Source organism: Calypte anna, chromosome 10 (genome assembly GCF_003957555.1).
Source record: "Calypte anna isolate BGI_N300 chromosome 10, bCalAnn1_v1.p, whole genome shotgun sequence".
Lineage (NCBI taxonomy): Eukaryota > Metazoa > Chordata > Aves > Apodiformes > Trochilidae > Calypte > Calypte anna.
In genome coordinates this window covers 5,007,020-5,023,885 of record NC_044256.1, presented here as the reverse complement: position 1 = coordinate 5,023,885, position 16,866 = coordinate 5,007,020, and the positions used below count along the sequence as shown (strand labels likewise).

The following is a 16,866-nucleotide window of genomic DNA, read 5'->3' as shown; positions in this document are numbered from 1 at the left end:
TGGATGAAAAAAGAAAAAAGGAAAAGCTTAAAGCTAATGGAGAAAATAAAGAGTTAAAGGTAATGGCAGTCTGCACGAAGTGCTTCTGTATATTCCTTTGGATACAGTGAAATTATAATTTATACTTGAAAGCAATGTACTCTGGACCTACAAATTCCAGTACAAGTTTGCCAAGTGTTTGTTTCCCATAGAACAGGTATCATCTGTTTCTGGTTTTGCCCTCTCTATTGACACTTCACACTACCATAACAAATTCAAGGCTAATTTGGAGCCACTTACAAAGCAAACATTTTGAAACAACTTGCAGGAAAGATTTTTCTTCCTTGATACCTTCCCTTAAACATCTTCCATCTTCCCAGGGTCTTTCTGCCTTTCAGGTGCCACAATCACTAAAGAGATTCTCTCATTGTATAATACTGTTTATCTTGTCCATCACAACCTTTTATTCACCAGTTCAAATGAAGTGTGAAATTCATACTTACTAAAAAAAGAATACCAACATTGAACTTATCCAGCTAACTGCTTCAGTTCACTTCAGTAATTAGAAAGAAGTAAAGCCAACCAATTAATATCTTAGTAAGCCAAATTCAAACAAGAAAAAGTTGCCATTTTCACAGGCACTGTTTAAGTAATGAGAAATGCATGCTACATAACTAAAACATGACTGAGAGGCACACAAAATGAGTGCTCTTCAACAGCCTATGTTCTACAAAAAATGGAGAACAGTAATTCATGTTTACATTAAGAAAAAAGCAGCACCTATAGTACAAAAGTCCATTTTCTTATTTGAAAACAGTTAAAATTTGATGCAGGTAATCAAGTCAATTTCAAACCTAAAGTTCACCTTGAGCTACTACACACAGATGAAGTCAAAGCCTTAAACAAACGTTCAGATCTTTTACAGGAAGTTTGTTAGGGTTTTTTTTGTAAAAAACAGTTGCATCTCCTAGAGCTGTGCCACCCATATGACTACACTCAGAGATATTATTCTGACCAGCACACATCTACCACAATGTACTGGGACCTACTGGCCTCCCTCCCAGTTTTTACAGCTAAGTGTAAAGATGGCCTCAAACACTGAATCATTCTGCAGTTAAAAGAGCAAAACATTAATCCATCAACTCTATAGAGATGTATTACACCACAGCTACCAAACTGTGAATTCCAGTTATTTTCCTGCCTGAAACTCAAAATGAAGAAGGCATTATCCAAAAGACAGAAGCTAGAGTCAAGAAACTGGAACAGAGTCTCACAAGAATTATTCTGATTAACAGGTAGCTCAAACTATTTGAAAGGCATGTAGATAGCCTCCATTATTGAAGACATATTTTATAAAATAAACTGAAAAAAACCCAACACATCCTGATGTAAAACAACCCACAAAAATCCACCCACCACCAAATCCCCCTACTATGCATAATATGACCTAAAAACTGTACCAAAGACAGCTTTGCATGATTTAAAAACCATCTGAACAGAATATTCAGGTAGGCTGAACAGGCAGGTTCAATTCCATTTAATCCATTCAATTACTGAATTACTATTAGGAGGATTAGATATCCCCACACAAACACATGCACAAGTTTCTGTAGAATTAAGGACCACTATTTCATCTGACACTTTAATCACTTAGTAACAGCAGATAATGAACAGAAGGGCAAGACCTAAAGTATTTGATCATAAATTCAGTAAATACTTTGGCAGATTTCCTATTACAGCTTTCTTCTAAAAAGATGATCAACAGTGAGGTGCCAACTGTTGGCTTGTATAACATTTTAGCTGTAGGAATATCCCTATAAAAGTTAAAACACAGAAGTTTCTCATCCCACTGTAATATAGGGATCAGTTGAACTCTGAAGTTTCTAGAAATTTCACAGCAATTACAGAAATAAATCCCATAAACTACTTACTAGCCCTGATAGAAAGAGATAAAATAGGCATGTTTTAACTTGCTATCTGCTAATGCAATTGCAGTTCCCTGAACTACGAGGGCCTTTTCTCTTTGAGAATCTAAAGCCACTGGTATTACCTCTTACACTGCAACACATGAAATAAATGTGAGCCCCTTTACATCCACTTGAAAAAAAAAGCCACCTAACTGAAGAAGCATATAGAAAATCCTAATGTGATTGGATGATACACAGGAATTAAGGCAGCAAAAATCTTCTGGCTACACTAAAACAGCAAATTCTACAGACTGCTCTAGAAAACCTGTGGTAAGTGTGTAAGCTGTGCACTAATGAATTCTGAGCCCTGATACATCAGAGAAGTACTTGAGGATTATTTTAAAATTTTTAGTCAAATAGCAAAGAAAAAGCAATATAAAACCAGACTATGAAGAGATGGCTATTACAGCATTGGTTGTAATTTACAGTTCAGTCCCTCTGTGTCAACTCTTGCTACTAAGAGAGTAGTTTTGGATGGTCAAGATTTCCAGGTTGATTTTTAATTAGAATTCTAGCATTCTCTTACAGATGATCCCACAATGTTGATTAAATTACCTAGCTTTGAGAGGGCTAACTAATGTGTTAGTAACACAAAATACCACGCAGAAACACAGAACACAGTCATTAAACTGAATTTGTGCCTCTGTGAATTTTCATTAACAAAATTATTTTAAATAAAGCTACAAATATTATTTAAAATGTAATATTCTCTACAAGTCAAAGTTATGCTGATTTTTCTTGTTTTCTACTGTAGATTTTAAAAAGTCATGTGCAACAAGGGACTAGTTTACCCTCACATTTCCTGCTACAAAATAATATACTTTATCACACAGAATCAGGGTGATAAACACCAAATAATACCTGAAAACAACAAAATCTCTAGCTGGGCTGTAAATACACCTTGAAAATGAAGCACCAATGCTAATCCTCATGCACTGGGTGGAAAGTTGGTACCTTTAACAATCCAAAACTCATTAACAAAGAATCTAAACTTTAAAAATCAGATGCAGAGGGTCAATGCATTGCAATGCAAGTGACAATTTAATTCAGGTATGTTTCATTTTACAAGAGCTGAAGTTAGAAATGTTAAGTGTCCTAAACTGTTTTTTCCTATTAGATATGAGCCTGTTCTAGCTCCCTACTGGGGAGCAACACACAGGAACACTGGAGTATTTTCTTCTTCAGTTGAACCATTAACTTTTGGAGCACTGTGTACATGTCCCATTACATGCAGCAAACATTATAATAATTTTCCTGAAAAACAAATTATTACAATCAACAGTGATCTATTTTTTCATAAGCTATCTCCTTACCATTAGAGGAAGAGCCCCTATCTGCAAGTGATGAAGTCGAGGAGGTGCATGATAGTGGGCCAAGTGAGGATGCAAGGGCCCTGGAGGGTAGGTAGCTGCAGTCACACCAGCTTCAATTCCTAGTTCCCTGTCACATGAATGAAAGTTGCATTACAATAAAGGTAAAAGTGACTCCTAGATACAATTCCACTGCTTTGGAAGCATATAACACATCTCAGCTACAGTAATACTTTCGTATGAGTTGTGTTGTTTTTTTTTTAAACTTATTTTAACTTTGCTAAAGAATGATCTTAATCCTAGTATAACTAGAAGCTGTTTTTAAATCAGCTGTGAAGATTTAGTATAACAGATCAGTAGAGGCAACATCTATTTTATTGTGCACAGGAATATTATCAATGCAGAGTCTTCTCTGTAGCTCAAGCTCTGAGAAGAGCAGCTGTGACACATACACCTTTTGGTCAAAAATATCTTTTTTTAAATTGAAAAATACACTGCAGAACTTTAAATTTAAGCTTCGTGAGTGGGCCTGATGCAACTTTAAATAGGCCCGAAGGAGAGACTGAATAAATTAGTCTGTAACTCAAATCTAAACCTCTGTTGTACAAAGAACATAAATAAAATTATAGTCTTAAGACATGTCTTACTTGTCTTTTTAAAAGTTAGTTCTTGAAATAACTACCTAGAGTCAGTAACACTCAGTCTCATTTTAAAAGCAGAAGATAAAACTCCATAAAAATCTATTTAAGATACTGAGTACTCAAAGCAGTATTTGAAAGACATACCAGCACTGACAAATTTAAATTATAGGTGCATGCTGTGCTTTTTAACATCACAGCCAGCGTGACCAGCACTATGACCAGCACATTATGGTCTTCTGTCCTGAGTCCCAAAGAACTAAAGCAGTGTCTGATTACCCACCAGGCAGATCTCTCCGGAGCCTGTCGTGGATGGGAAGACATTGTCTGAGGCACGTGAATGTGATGCCCATGACCATAATTGGGATGCATCCTGTGAGGATGTGGAGGAGGCCGTTCATGGGCACGTCTGAAAAACATAAAACAGCATCAGTTAATTTCAGATTCTTGCTAGTATCAAGAAAGCAACATACATAATCAAAACATTACAGAATGAATTGCTGGAATGTATTCAAAATAAAAAAATTCCCATAAACTCTTTTGATATCAACTTTAGATACATTAGAAACTAACTGCAATACAGATTTCCTACTCAAAGATAAAGCCAGCTTCAGCTTCACTTGGCAGATGTGACTGCAGAAAGACTAACAAAAACATTTAATCCTAACTTCAGACTGCAAGTAGGAAAGCAAAGGCCACACAGCAGTCATGTTCAGATTCACAGTGATTCACAGCTAAACTGTGGTTTATTTCTAGTAAAACTATACCAACAAAAGCCATTAGGGGAAACTTAAAATACTGTTCAGAGGACATTTTCCTTGAAACATGCTTGCATCATAGCTTAAGTAATAAGAACACACAGTTTTTTCCATGCCAGCTGGTACAGAACAATTACAGTTTTGGAAAAATTTGTTAAAAAAATTCTCTGTTGGCTGACTTCTGCCACTTTTCAGATACAGGAAGAAATTCATTGCTGTTTTTCTTTCCATTGTTTTCAATGCTGGAAGTATGTAGGACCAAGAACTAGAGAGCTCATTCTTGAAATTCTGTTGGATATTTGAAAGCATTATCTCCAGAATTAAAATAACTTAAGCCACATTGTGATTGAAGACCAAGCCAATACTGACCTGATTTCTGTTGACACCATTGTCATTAATCTAGTTTACAACAACAGCACCATCTTTTAAGCACATCACCAAAGCTACCCCTCAACAATTATCACATTCTCATACAGATAGCATTCATTCTCTTCCTTCTCTTTTAAAGAAATAAAGGCACAGTGAAGCTATGTATCTAAGGTTAAGTCTGAATTAAACTCTTAAGATAAACTGTTCATTTTATTTTAGGTAAATTAATAAGATAAAAAGAATCTTGAAAGCATCAATAAGACAAAACACACTGTCAAGGAACAAATTTGAAAATAACTTGTGCTTTGCAGCCTGAAAAGGAATTCCTGCCTGTTATCTAGACAAGTAACAGGCAAGAGAAACGTAAGTCTCCCTTCTCTTCCACTGCCCATTCATGCCTTACCTGAAGACACCATCAAGAGATGTAATTAACAAGTTCAGTCTTAACACTCACACAACTGTGCTGGTATGAACTGACACTGCTTACCATGGTTTAATACTAACAGCTCCTAACCATGCAATTAACAGTTTAAGATTCACATGCAACATTTTACAAACCTGAGGGAAATGAATTATATGTTTAGATATTGCTCTGAGTACATTTGTGACATACGTTGGGTGTTGCATCATTCTTCTTCTCTGGACCTCCATCCTCTGGATCACTTCATGAGGATGTAGCCTCTGTGCTGGAGGTGCTGTTGCAGGGATGTGATGGGATATAGGCTGGTGTGTTGCAGGAAGATGCTGTGGTATTGGAGCAGCTGCGTTGGCTAAAGGATGAGTTGGTGGTGGAGGTGGAACAGGATGAGAAGATGCATGAGAGGAGATTGAAGGATGGAAGGGATGCACGGGATGAGGGATAACATAATCTACTTGAGGTGGAGGTTGTGGCTGTGGAGGAGGATTTCCATGAGAGTGAGGACATGCAGAAGTTTGATGGTGAAGAGGTCTGGTCAAAGAAGCATCTGCAATGAAAACATCAGGTGCTTTTAATTTGGTCAGCAGCAGGTTTTGACTTGAATTTATTTTAAGAAGTATCTTCACACAGGTGCTTCAATATTATTACAACATGGATTATATGTTTATGCAATTTTTAAATAAAGTGATTCCAGCAATATACCCTACAAGAAACCCACACTTTCTGCAGCCAAACATATTCCACTTGCCAATGTTTGTTAAAAGAAAGAAAAAGTATCTGTGAGATGCATGCCAAAAAAGGTACATATGGTGAGAAATTTTACTTTTTTTGTTTAAATTTTAAAAAATTCCCTCCCACTGGTCTGCAGAGACATAAAATCCAAAAAAGGAAATCACAATCAAAAGAGCTGACTCCCTGAGCTTGCTGAAAGTAGAACTCATTGCTAGTACTGGTTTAAGGATCAAAGAGAAAGAAATAAAAAAGCATTACTAAAATATAAAGGAGATGAAAACTAGAGTAAATACAGTTTTTGAAGTCTGTAATGAAGGTCATTCAAAATACTTTAATTTAACCTTGCTCCTGTTCAAACCTCTAGACAAGCTGAACTGTTTAAATACATTTCTTAATATGTGTTTTGCTAGGCCAGTTCTAAGATCAAAGCAAGCAGACAGTACAAGTTTTCATACCTTGTCATGGAAGCTGTTTTCTAGTTTGTTTGCCCCCCTCCCCCAGTCCCCAGTACTTCTCAGTACTTACAAGGAGAATGCATATAATGCCGACAGGAAGAGAGTGATGCCTGAGGAGGAGGTTGGGGCTGTGGCTGTGCAACCATACTGGATCCATATCCATCTATTGTTATTGACTGGCTGGGGCCAGCACCAGCCTGATGCCCATAAATTGCAGTTCGAGATGAAGAACCAGGACAGCAGGGGTCAAAAGCAGATGTTCCATGAAAAGCACCACTTCCATGACTTCTTATACCACTGCTGCTTAAGTCTACTGGCAATGCCTGCTGCATAAACAAACCACCTTTTTTCAAGCAATTCTTCAGATACGGAAAACAAAATCACCCTCAAACATAATATGATAAAAAATGAATACTGTCACAAGCAACTGAGATGAAAATTTTCAAGTTTCAAGGCTTGACTCTGGAACATTCTTTAGATGTGGTTAAAAATTCTTATTCCTAAGTTCTTGAATCTGGCGAGAAAGACAATTAATTACACCAGATGCATAAAAAAACCCAATGAACCCTAAGATGGATAAATCAGTGAGTATGTTGGAGGCAAAAAAAATCATTAAATATTTTCAGTTTGCCTAATGTATTACACTTAAAAGAGAAACCAGTGATACTTCTGCCTGTTGTAAATTGTTTTCACAGCATTATTCTTGCTTATAGCCATAGTTTTAGAGCTGTGATTTTTAGTTACTTAAAGTCTTCAAAAGCAATGCTTTTAGAAGAGGAACTGGTTTACAACTTTTATAACTAGAATATTAGACTTGATTTTTTATTCCCTCTAAGCAGCTCAATTACATGCATTGCAAACCTGTTATGACTGGAAGTTTATTTAAGGTATTTGTTTGGTTTGCTTTAAGAGCCACTTATGTCTTCGAGTCACCAAGCACATGTCAGCTGTCAATGATTACTTGTTGGATTATGATTTTTCTGTAAAGTTTAGATTTTTTTGAGTAAATATATTATAGCTCCAACTTTCCTTTTAGTTCCCTTCCATAAGGCCTGCTACAGAACAAAAGGATAATTCACAATTCAGTATACTATTCCATTCTCTCATATCTGTAACAACTTGAAATCACAAAGGGAGAGTCACAAGAATTAGACATGCCTGGTCATGGTAACTGGTGCCAGAACTGCTGCTTGATCCACAAGGTGCAGGCACTGGAGGAGGAGGCCTTTCAACAGGGCAGCTGGAGTCACTGAATGAAGGAGATAGTGGAACAGCTGGGTGAGGGTTGTGGTGGTGGTGGTGGTGATGCTGAAAGTGGTGACCATGCTGCTGAAAGCAGCTTGTATGTGGGTGCCCCAATGCATGATGAGTCTGTGAAGGTCCTCCACAAGGAGAATGCTGAGGGCAGCATGATGGCAACCTTGGCATGGCTGGAGGGCCAGTTTCCAGTGTTGTGTTAGATGCAGTTCTTCTTACATCATCTTGAAGATAAAAAAAGAGAATAATGAAGTCAAAGAAGTTAGTAAAGCTGACCACCATAAAGCAGTGTCTTGAATAGAAATATAAATGGTACTTCAGGATTAAATAATAAAACAACTGAAAAATAGATCTAGACTAAAACAAAACAAACTGGATAAAAATGAAGAAAATTTACTGCCAAATGAACCACAATTGAATGGTTGATGTGGATGCACTCATAGGAACCACTAGAGAGTGTGAACTGGCACTTGCTTTATTTGACTAATTTAAGACATTTTATCAGTAGGGAAAGGAGAAAAGATTGTGGTTCTTGTGCAGGAACATCAGACCCTTCTGTGGTCAGCTCAGGCTGTACCTCACCTGACTTACAGATTGGGGCACAGCATCCATGTTTCAGAAATGTTATGAGTGCCCACCTGTACATACAGCTCTGTTGTAGGGCAGTATCTATACAGATCTGTACAAATACACTTCCAGTGGAGTAATCTACAGTGTGAGGTTCAAGGTATCTATATACATTTTTCTCTTCCTTACAATACATGTTAAAAAACCCACCACTGTAACACACTGCAATGGATTATTTCATTCCCTATGAACTACATTCTACCTCCTTAAAAAGCAAGGATGCAATTCACTAGGTATAACCAAATCATTCCAGTAGGCAAAAAGCTGAAGGCTCCAGCACAACTTCCTTTATCTTTGGGGAGAAATCAATGATATTTTTCAGTTTCCTGTCCCCTCAACTTATTACTGTTATAGTCAACACTAGAAGTTCACATGCCTAGAAGATGCCAATTAACTTCCTCTACCTCCTTTGTACTAGAAGGCACCAACACCCCAGTTTAAAAAGCTCTCTCATTCTGTACCTCCAGCTGGAGTACCAGCAGTGCTGCTGCTGGGAAGACTGGAAGTTGTCTCTGGAGCTGCAGGGGGCTGGCTGTTGGAGACATCTGGAGCTGCATCAGAGGCCTGCTCTGAGGTAGAGGTACTTGAACCGTTGCTGGAAGCAGAACTCACGACCTGTGGCTCCACCCTGGCTGATGTTGTTGGCACAACTGTGGGCTCTAAGCAAAACAAAAACGGTTTCACGTTATATAAACTTTAAAAGCTGCTGGGCTTTTTTACTGTAAAATAATTAAAAAACAGCAACAACAAGAAATTTTTGATTCAGGTGTTACCAGATGCTAGAAAGTTGGAACACAAAAGCTTGACAGGTGTAAAAGACAGGTAATTCTGTTTCACTTGTGTGTGGAAAAAAATTTAGAATTATCTTATTATTTTTTCTTTTAACCAACACAAATTTTAAGAATTAGTAAAAAAAAGAATCAATTCCCAATCAAATCTGACATATCAATTTTTACTTGATGAATACAATACTTGAAAGATGATTAAATTACTTTGGTGCTTTATACTGAAGACATTTGCTGTAATATTTTGTAACTCTACAAGCAAATTACTCTATGACTGACTATTACCTTTACAATTTTTAATGCCTACAAAGCACAGATAAACTTTTAGATAACTAACCCAGAACAGCACAGTAACATCTAAACTAGTACTACTTTACAAACTTCAGTCATTCTATACGTATAGGACCAAAAATTACAGCAACAAAAACTCAGTTTCTAGTTTCAAAGAAGATCCATTAATTTGGTATTAGATCTTCTGTTAAAAGATGTCATGCATGTCATTTTGCATAAAGCTAATAGTTGACAATATATTTAATTTGATGCCAGGAGATACACCAAACATTTTATAAACTTGTTCTCTACCATACAACTGCAAACAGATTAACATTTAAAAAATATATATCTCCTTGATGGTGTAATTCAAATTCCACTTTGAAAGTCTGCCTTTGACTGTAAGTGTGAAATTTTTAATTAGTGACAAGGCAATGAGGTGACAGTAATATGAGGCACCATAAAAGGCAATATCATCAGGAACAGCTCACAAGTTTTGTAAAAATTCCTGCATGGATATTAAAAAAAACACCAACAAAATCCAAACATCAAGACACTTAAAAGACTTCTTACACAAAGTCTCAATTAAAATATGAATAGTTTTTAGTATTTTCTCCGTATCTAGCAGTTATATCAGCAATTCAGTGAGCAAGCAAATAAACGTATCTCTCTTCTTGCAAATTAATACATTAAAAACCATGACCTGATACCTACATTTAAATTCCTTTGGATTCGAATGTGGCATTCCAGTATACTAATTTTATAAACATTTTGGGAGAAATATGTTAGTTATTAAACTCAGGAAAAAACAGCATGTATACAACACTCATTTAGCTTAATGTTGATATGCAATCACAGTGCTCACAACTGGATGCTAACACATTCTGAAAGCAATCCTGCAATCACACAATCCTGTTCTATCAGACTCAATCACCCTGCTGGCCTGTTACTGTTTTGACTCACTCTCAGCAATACAGACAGTTATCATTCTCCCCCTCAAAACAGTAAAAGGCAGTGGGCTTGGTCAACCTCAAACTACCACCTAAGAGAAACTTGATTTCAATATACTTCACAGACATTAATCCAAGAAGAAAAGATGGAGATACAATTTTTATGCTCAGGGAAGTAAGCTAGCAAAGCTTTAAGAACAGCATATCTGAATAAATCAATAAAGTTATGATAAAGTGCATAGTTGCCTTGTAGCAGTGTTAATTCAGAATTATCATTTTACACTAGTTCATGTGTGAAATTTGATGTCTAAACCCCAAAATAGTATCCCTGGTATTCTGAAAGACTCATCTTAAAAGGGTATTTCCTCTGCAGGGTGAGAAATGGCTAGTCTTAAATATATGCATTACAGAAGAGTTCACTCAGCAATAATATTTTTTAAAATATTCTGGTTCTTCAACTTAAGACTAAATTCTATAATTTGACCTTAAAGAATAAATACTGTAATAGATGTCTGTTCCACTTCAGTGACAGAGCAGTTGGGCTATTTTACTGTAGACTTTAAAAGGCTTTAAAAGGAAGGCCACAAGAAAATTTTTTAACAGGCTTGGAAATTAGTTTGTTTAGAATTAAAATTTTTTCATAGAATACTTTATAACTGACACAGGCAATTCCATTCTCCTTAAACTGATCATTCTGCTTCTGAAAAAAGGAAGAGACTTCTCTGACCAATGCAACTTACCATCTTCATCCACAGTGAGGTCCACCACTTCTGCTGCATTCTGTCTCAGTGGCTGTATGACTGTGGAAATCCTGCTGCGGTTCCTCTGCTCTTGAGGTCGTGCAGCATGAGAACTAGAGCTCTGCCCCCAGTGTGATCTTGTGTGTCCAAGAGCTGAACGAGACCTTAAAAAGGTAACACATTAAGTACTGACCTAAATTTTGCTATTATTACATTTTTTCCTCACTGAGAAGCTATTTGAAATATTTTTTATTATTATTAGAAAAGCATTTCCTTATGTTGAAACACCCCATTAGTCTGTGTTCAGTAGCTGCAGACATTACAGACATTACTGCAGCCTTTATCAAATCATAGAATGGCAAAAAAACAACAGGTGGAGTTTGAAGGTCTTTAAACCACATTCATATGAAACACATACAGGTAAATTATTTAAAAATTTACTGTGAAATGCTACAACCACAGTCAGGCAGCAATTATATCTGCTGTTATGTTCTAACTCTGTTAACAGTAAATGAAGAATCTCCCAGTCCTATGCTATTCCTATACAGTCTGAAACAGCAGATCTGTGAATCATGACAGAACTGTGAAGACAGTACAAATTTGTAAACTTTATTCTGTCATAAATTAGCATGCAGAAGAGCCTATTTTCAGAGGATAATTTCTATAACATAGTTCATATTTCCAAAATATAGAAGTGCAAAATCTCTGGACTTTTCTTTCTTGAACACTATTTGTGCCCTTCTCCTCTAGGAACAAACACAGCTTTGTGTAACACTTACACTTAAATGAGAGGTTGCTTAAGGAGAGGAAATCATAAGCCTGTAACTATACCTAGGGAAAGGGATGGTTTTCTCTCTGAAGTATAACACTTAGCACACATTCTACAATCAATGATGCTTTGCAGTTTAAGTTAAGTGGATATGGTCTTTAATTAAGGGAAGAATATTTTTACAATTCACATTCAAAAACCTTTGACTTACTGGTATTTACAGAAATCCAGTGGCTCTTGTTTTCAAATTGAAAAGCCATGCTCTCAGACTTCAGAAATTCACAAGAGGAAATGTGAATAAAATGGAATGTCTTCACCAAAACCAAAACGCACTGCACAAATCACCATGGAGTTCAGTCTACATTTCTCTTCTGCCTACTCCCTTCATCCCTATCTGTGTAACTCAGTAACACAGATCACTATATTTTCCTGTAGTGTAAAAAGCATACTTGCTGCAGCCTTCTCAATTGGCTTTCATTTCTATTACACTCCAGTAGTCATAGCAATTTAAAGATGGGGTTAGCTCAAAAAGGTACTTATTTAAAGACTGGATTTACATAATGCCCGAACAGATTCGTGTGTGTCCTACTAATAATATTCCAGAATGAAATTTACCTCCCACAAACCTCATTAAAAATTTTGCTATTATCCTCTGGTGACCCAAGATGCACTTTGGTAACACAAGGAGAGGTAAACATCTCACCTCCTACTTCATCTTTCCTTTCCCTTCAGTTAACTAAGAGTTAAGGTTCATGGAAGCACTCCAAGTTTTGTAGGAAAGAAGAGAAGAATTTAACTGTGTAGGGGGACACAGGACTGTCAATGTTTACTTCTCTTACAGCTTCAAATCAAAACCAGTGCAGCGCCTATTAAATTGGTATTTTTTTAATTCATCAAGACATTTTAGATTTCTTCTTGCACAAAAGAGCAAGCAGACATGACAGAGACACAAACTAGATCTAAGTTTACTCTTAGCATACAACTGTACAGTGAGCTAATAATATTCAGGAGTTGTTTAAACAGGAATGATTTCAAGCAAAGATGGAGGTGGTAACAAAAGAATACTGAACTGAAACAACTCTGAAGTTAAGAGTTCTGGGTTTTTATTTCCCTGTTATGATTAAATAGGATATTTTTCTGAATGACTAAAGAATATGTTAGCTATATGGTACTGTGTATAATCAGTCTGTGGCCGAGTCCATGGAATTTCAAAATGAGTAGGTTAGTTCACCTCTGAAGTATGTATGAGCAAACTGTTTCAACCATCTCATGCAAAGACAAGTCTCAACCAGATCTTAATAGCTTTTGACTCTACACATTACAATTTCAAGTTTTCCTCTTCAAGGGAATTAACTTTAGTAGATTCAGCAAAATCTGGCAAATATGGAATAAAACCTCCAGAGACACAGAGAAGAACAGGAAACCATACGAGGCAGCCACTTTGAAAAAGTAGGATGCTTTCCTGAGGGACTGCCCACCAGTCAAACTAACTACAGCCACCCCTACAATTACAGATTAATTAAACTGGCAAGCTTTGACAAAGCTGTGATTTGGTGGTTTTGGTTTTTGGTTTGGTGGGGGTTTTTGTGGGTTTTTTGGTATTTTTAATTAATTAATTTATTTTTTATTATTTCTTTGAGGTTTTCACTTGCTCAGGTTTTGTTTTTTTGTTTGGGGATTGGTTTTTTGAGATTTTTTTGTTTACTTTGGTTTTGTGGTTTTTTGTTTTGTTTTGGGTTGGAGTTGTTTTGCTTTTTTGAATTTCTGCTTGTTTGTTTATTTGGATTTTTTTTTTTTAAATAAAAAGTGCATATTATGAATCCTGGTTTGAATCTCTGTGACATTACCTCATGGGCTTTTGGGGGTTGGAACTAGATGACCTTAAAGGTTTCTTTCAACCCTGAAAATTCTGTGACTATGTGACAAACCTGGAGTCCAGCTAAACTGTATCAATACAAAGAGATGCAAGTCTCACCTATAGCTTTCACCAACTGTGACAATCTCCACTTCACTATCTGTTGAGGTAACATTTATTTCTTCATTAGCAGTGACCTGGGGAGTGGAGGATGCTTCAATCACCACAACATCTTCATCAATACTTCCTGATGAGGAAAAAAGAAGAAAGTTTGTATACTTCCTCTATCTCAGAAGATGTCATTATCAGAGCCTACTTTTCCCTAGACTGAAAATACATGTAAGGACAGAATTTCACTGTATACATCAAAACTTCAGGTGCACCTTCCAAATACATGACCAGATTATTAAAGGCAGAAATACTGCTGTAAAAATTGAAGTGAAAAAAAAGGAAGGAGACAGAAAATGGGGGGACTGATATGCAAACTTTCATTCTGTGTATTGGAAGCAATTATGGTTAATTTTATTAGCTGTAACACCAAAAAAATTCAGAATTCAGTTTTCAAGTTTATTCAATTAGAAGCACACCAAGGAGAAAAGTACACATATCTGAATTTAGCTTAGTTTAAGAATATTGCAGTAGTCTGGAGAACAGTATATACAAATCTGACAATCAGCCAATACAAACTTGTTTCATTACATTTATCTGAACAACAAAAACAACAACAACAAAAAAAAATCAGCTGAATAGCAATACTTCAGTGACATAAGCAGTGCTGAAGTCATGTTCATTATCTTCATTAAGTAGCTCTTCCACATCAAAACACCAGCCCTAGAGCTGGCAGTACTAAGAGGTATGAAAATGAGATCTTTCACTGTCAACAGGATTTACTGTTTCTTCTTTGCCTTTCTTCATACAGGGAACAGAATACAGTTTTTGAAACATCACAAAACCACACCAGTTTATTCCAATTTAGACAAGCTCCTACAAAGCAGATGAAAGGATAGTGTTAAAACAAAGAAAAGCATGAAATAATGTCAAAAAAGGGTTCAGAGCACAGTTTCTGTGATAGGCCAACGGGAATACAGGGTGCCTGCATCCAGCTATCAAGGAGAGCCCCATGAAACTCCAGCAAGACCATATACAAGGGATTTATCCCAGCATTACAGCATTTCATTGACAAGGCAGTCAAGAATACAAACTGTACCAATACTCAAAAACTAGTGAAATTTAATGTGTCTTTCTGAGTATTCTGTACTATCAAAGCTGAGAACGAATAAATAAATCTAAGTTCTCTGCCAAGTGCACTTAATATTTATGTCTGCTGCCTCTCAAGACTCCAAGCCTCATCCTGAGAATGATGTTTTGCAGTTCCACCCAATGTCACCCTGCAGATTAAGTCAGTGTCTGAAGGTGAACTTTACTGGTATGTCAGCTGGAGCAGTTCAAGGTGGCTGACAATTTAGTGCACAACCCTGTAAAGCAGAAGGAAGGGTTCTTTAGTGAAGTGACTGCCATCTAGGAATATACAAATGGTTTTTCAGAAGTTTGTTTCTAAAAATATTCAGTTAAGAGAATTCTGAGGCACTTGCATACCTTAAATATTTACTGCTTAAATTACTCTTAAGAGCCATCTGGTGAATCTAAGGCTACATTCTAGCAGAAAAAAGGTGAATATATTTGTAAGGTGTCTATATGGGAATATCCGTGGTATATACGCACACATCTAAATATTTTAGAAAGGGCATAAAACCAACAAATGTGGTATTTTAGTAAATCCCTGATCTAATGCACTACATTTTACTATTTATAATGCAATGTAGTACATTTGTATACCTAGTACATTTAAGAATTTACAAAGCATACTAACAGTCAAGGAAAAAAACCCACACCAAAACAAAAAATCCAAATCCAGAAATATTCTGGATGGCAAAATACTTGCATATCTTCCTCAGTATTACTTTTCACCTGCACTCTACTACACAGTATGTTTTGTATAGTCAAGGTATACTTAATTTATTTGCTTTAATTTAATGCACATAACAGTCGCTGTCTTCTGTCTGGAATGAGCTTCAAGCAAAATTCATCTTACTTAAAAGTATACATATGAATACCTTACTCATCTATGTATTATCTAAATAACTGATCTTGTAAGAGAACAGCTAAATCTGTGTAATAAGTGTTACTATACTAATCCTGTACTCCTTGAAGGTAATCTCCCTTCAAGTAGAGTCACTGAACTGCTGGCAGCAAAACAGCAGATATAGGATAGGCATTCTTTACTCCTTTCAGCATAGTACCTATAACTATGAAACAGAAAATTATCCTCCCGCAGGTATACACTACTTTTCCCTGTCATCTCCTGAACAACAAAATGCAGCAAGCAAGTTATTCTCCAGTTGTTTGTGACTAAAATAACCTTTCAGTTACCACTTATTCTACATTCTAAATGAGTTGGTTAAAAATAAAATTTCTGGTGAAATTGCTTTCCACTGAATTTTGGGATTTTTTTCCTACTCACATCCATAAATAATATTTTATACTGCATGAAACACAAAAAAATTAAGTTTGCAAGTTTGCATATCCCAACAATTCAGACACATCAACAGTAGTTAAGTCATTTTTTGTACATGAGTAATACTCAGTAACTTCTATACAGATATTCTTCCTCTTTTAAAAGCCTGTTTTATGTTAGAAACCTTGTACTCAGCCAGCCTAGGCAAAGGCATGAACTTGCAGTTTGGTTTGACTCCCAATTTGCCCATGCTCAAAATTATAATCATCCTTTAAAAACCAAATAATTCCCTCTTTCAGGTCCTACATCACAAAGTCAGTAAATCTGTAAGAATGAAGTACTGTATGAAGCAGAACAGAACTTCTAAAATAATACAATAACATACAGTCCAATATTTAGATTAGTAAATGAGAATATCTGAACATCAGAAAGCTATAAGATTATTTCAGAAGTGTAACTGCTAGGTGCCCCT

At 36.2% G+C, this 16,866-nt stretch overlaps 1 protein-coding gene across 4 annotated transcripts in view; it reads right to left on the bottom strand.

Moving 5' to 3' along the window:
* RNF111 (ring finger protein 111) overlaps positions 1–16,866 on the bottom strand; it is a 37,838-nt gene that overhangs the window by 4,942 nt on the left and 16,030 nt on the right. For all 4 annotated transcript variants that reach the window (XM_030457365.1, XM_030457364.1, XM_030457363.1 and 1 more), the window contains exons 3-10: positions 14,000–14,126; positions 11,256–11,419; positions 8,972–9,169; positions 7,785–8,107; positions 6,697–6,952; positions 5,635–5,986; positions 4,178–4,303; positions 3,260–3,386 (exon numbers count right to left, since the gene is read on the bottom strand). In XM_030457365.1, the coding sequence (XP_030313225.1) occupies positions 3,260–3,386; positions 4,178–4,303; positions 5,635–5,986; positions 6,697–6,952; positions 7,785–8,107; positions 8,972–9,169; positions 11,256–11,419; positions 14,000–14,126 (1,673 nt within the window). The remainder of the gene's footprint in view (positions 1–3,259; positions 3,387–4,177; positions 4,304–5,634; positions 5,987–6,696; positions 6,953–7,784; positions 8,108–8,971; positions 9,170–11,255; positions 11,420–13,999; positions 14,127–16,866) is intronic.